We start from the raw sequence: 3,707 nt of genomic DNA on the forward strand, positions 1-3,707 counted from the left end.
TAAGCGCCGATTAACGGAATTTGGATATTAATGTGCCAATTCAATTAAAACGATAAACGCGTACACTGAATAATTCATAATGATCAAATTTGAAAGCTCATAAATTAACAATACGTGTTTTGCATCACGGTAATGGTGTAACTAAAATATTCAATTATTTGTTGTATAATGTCCAATGTTGAACGAATCTAATATGTTAAAATAATCTAGTAGTAACAACAAAATATGAGTTAAAGGGATTTATTCGTATTTACAGGTACATGAAGTAATATATTATAATCATTTCAGTAGAAGCGGGAGAAGGCGTAGGGTGCAGCGTATCCGTAGGCGCCGAACTTGGCGTAGTTGTATCCTAAAGGAGCGGCGTAGGAAGCGGCGTATGGTGCGGCATAGGGAGCGGCGTAGGCGTAGGGCGCGGCGTACGTGGCAGCGATGGGTGCGGCAGCGATCAGTGCGGGGTCCTTGCGCACAACAGCGTTGAATCCTCCAGCGCCAGCAGCATAGTCCACAGTACGACGGGTGCCGTCAGACTCCAGCAGCGAGTACTGGCCGTTTACGTTATTTCCGAAGCGGTTCTCCACCTGGTGCTTGTAGTCACCGGTGTAGGGGTCCGCCACGCCGTATGAAAAGCTCGAAATGTCGGAGGCGCTGGCGACGGCCACGAGGGCGAACAGGATGATGCACTGAAAATATGTGTTTATAAATATTACATATCACGATTCTATTCACAATAATTTGTTAATAAGTAGGTAGTTTAATTGATATTTGAAAATTGATATTAGTAATAAAATTACTATTTTTAATTTCCTTTCATTTTAATTTTTAAAGTTTTTCAGTTTAATGATTGAAAAATTAATATACAAAAATTAACAGTCATGTACTTGTATTACATGGTTTGATCGTTACTTAAAAAGTAGTTATTTGGTAATTCTAATAATTTAATAATTAATAATTTATTTATTTATAATTAATAATTTATTTATTAATTTTTAATAATTTTGGTAATTCTATATTTACCTTCATCGTGATGTAAAATGTTATTACTGCAACTGACGTTGAAGTCCTTTTGGAGTCTGGTGCCTATAGTTGTTTTTATTCGCTTTATATATCAACGCAATACACTCCGTCGGACCTTCGAGGAAACGCTTAAAGTTCAACGTGAAAACTGGAATCTGTAACAGGTTGTCTATTTTGTAACGTGTAAATGATGTCCTTTTATTAAATTGTATCAGTTATGTACCTTTTACTTAGAAGTAGTTGGGCCACCGCGCTTCGTTCTGTGTGGTAGTCTCGTCAAGTAATAGATTTCGTATGATCATCCTATTTTTTTACGATTTGAAGAATCGAATGTCTGTGTAGTCTTGATCAATTAAAAAAGGTAATTAACTACTGTATGTAAATATTGTAGGACGGCCATATATATGATGCAACCCTTGTGTAATAAGTGGAAATGCATGATGTAGTGCAACTCTAGTGATAAAGTTATCACACCCTTCGGACCAGAACATAGCGGCTTGACATCGGTGCTGTGACACAAAAATTGGTGCAGCTGTGAAGTACTGTGGACTAGCCGTTTTTGAATTACAAAGGCTTGTAATATCTTAAAATTATCTCGTAGTATTATAACAAAAGTTATTTTCTGATGCGCCGATGTTATATAGTTATTTATAGAGTATATAAGGTATGCTTTCCGAATTTACATTTCGAATTCATCTGTCCCGGTTTAAATAGTTAATTCAATGTGCAGTACCAAATATTATTTTCGAGTTGTAGTTTTTAGATGTTTATTTACAGAGTCCACATTCTAATATCATTATATTTTCAAAAATCAAGTTTTCTTGCATTCCTCAAAACTAGTTTTTATGAGTTCTATATAATATTATTTATAGAAACAGAGTTTTAACTATTTATTCAAGTTCATACAATAAACTAACTTAACTTAACTAACTTTTTAATTATTTTAGTATAAAAGAGCAATAATGTTATAAATAAACTTTTTCATGTTTCCATATCTCGAATCCTTCGCAGGACTTCTATATTCGGATATTAACGGATGAGTTATAGAAGCTACATATAGGCTTAAATTCACTATTTTCCTTAACTTAATTTAACTTGTTCACAACTTAGGCGCTGAAGAGTTTTTATAATATTATATTTGTTAAATTTCTATCACTAAAAAAAAAAAACGCTTTCTACACTCACAGCCCCACACTAGGATTCCCTGTGTCGTGGGTGCTATGGACACATACAGAGACAAATACACAAACACCCAGACCCAGAAACAGAAATCTAAATTCATCATTTAGAAATATGTCTGGCCGGGGATCGAACCCGGGACCCTCTGCGTGTCAAACCGGCATGGTGACCGCTCCGCCACGCGGGTCGTCACTGTTTGGAACTATTAAATTTTAATTCATGATATATAATTATAACAGTATAATCTACCATGCGGTTGTTTTCTAGCGAAGTAAATGCGCGAAGCGCGCGCCTACCATCTAACACCTATATTTTCTTACAGACCTGGAATTTAACTCCAGACCATAATATGGTCATATCATCACATACATGTCATATTTAGTATGCAGTATTTGAACTAATCAAATTAATATTAGTCATCTTCGTTAGGTTATTTGGAAATAAATAAATGTCAATTAATATTCTTATTTATCGCAATTTGATGTTTTATTGAATAACCGAAGCTAAGTGTACAAACTAAAATTTAAATTTAGCTCAGTCGGTAGATTGTAACTGTTTCTAAAATTATGCATTAATAATAAAATATGATCATGATTATTATTAAAAACAGCTTGCTAGTGCTTAAAGATATAGCTACATAGGCTACTTCCACTACCACAATTTAGACTAATTGAATTACACCTCAGTTAAAATCCGTAAAGCCTTTTGGGTTGGAGCGCATGCCACAGAATGCGACATACATACATACATATTCTCGATGAACATTCTACGAATTAAGTTCTATAAGAATAAGAGTTATCATTTATATTGGTTTTTGGTGTTACCAAAATTTAACTTATCTAATAAAACGTCAGTAGAATTTTAAAATATATTACTTAACCTCGGGTTTATACTTACCTACTTTTTAAGAATTGAACTTTAAGACTTGGTTTTCTTCCAAGGGGTAATTGATTTAACTTTTTAATAGGTTTTAAGAAAGAAGTTCTTAAGTAGCTAAGAGGTAAAATTTGGTTTTACGTTTACGGTGTTCAACTGCGGTAGGACGTCTTATAAATCAAATATTTGGTATTAAAAAATAATATGAACCAATATGTAGTTTTTCCTTCTTGTTTTCAAAATATTCTTAATTAGATAATAGGACATGTACTGATGATACTGTGTTACATGTCGAAAATATTTTTTTCCTTCATTTTAGCTTGTGGGACCGGATTTGGGGAGGACATGCATGCAAAAGGGCCCAAAGAGAAATAATATATTCAACGGGTCAGCTAGTTTTTTCAAATATTATTTATTCGCATTTTTAGTGATAATAGTTACACTTAACTAAATAATGTTTTATGTGGTGAAATAATTATGGCTTTTTAAAGATTTGAGAGTAAATAATGTTCATTTTATTTGGAAAATAGTTAGGGGCCTCTGCTTCTTGCCCCTGTGCCCCCACATTTTAAAACCTGACCCTGCTTGTCCTATTACATCTTTTGGTGCAGCGAGCATAATAAATATAAACATAA

The 3,707-nt window shown here is 33.7% G+C and overlaps 1 protein-coding gene across 1 annotated transcript; it reads right to left on the reverse strand.

Annotated features, from left to right (window-relative positions):
* Nucleotides 1-226: 226 nt before the first annotated feature.
* LOC140747931 (larval/pupal rigid cuticle protein 66-like) lies at nucleotides 227-1,158 on the reverse strand. Its single transcript, XM_073080586.1, has 2 exons — nucleotides 1,018-1,158; nucleotides 227-683 (listed from the first exon to the last, which is right to left on the reverse strand). Exons 1-2 carry the CDS (start codon nucleotides 1,021-1,023, stop codon nucleotides 285-287), a joined length of 405 nt encoding a protein of 134 aa, XP_072936687.1. The 5' UTR covers nucleotides 1,024-1,158; the 3' UTR covers nucleotides 227-284.
* Between the last annotated feature and the right edge of the window lie 2,549 nt (nucleotides 1,159-3,707).

The sequence above is a fragment of the Epargyreus clarus genome, unplaced genomic scaffold (assembly GCF_041222505.1).
Source record: "Epargyreus clarus isolate Ecla_fem2 unplaced genomic scaffold, WU_Ecla_fem_2.2 ptg000015l, whole genome shotgun sequence".
Classification (NCBI taxonomy): Eukaryota; Metazoa; Arthropoda; class Insecta; order Lepidoptera; family Hesperiidae; genus Epargyreus; species Epargyreus clarus.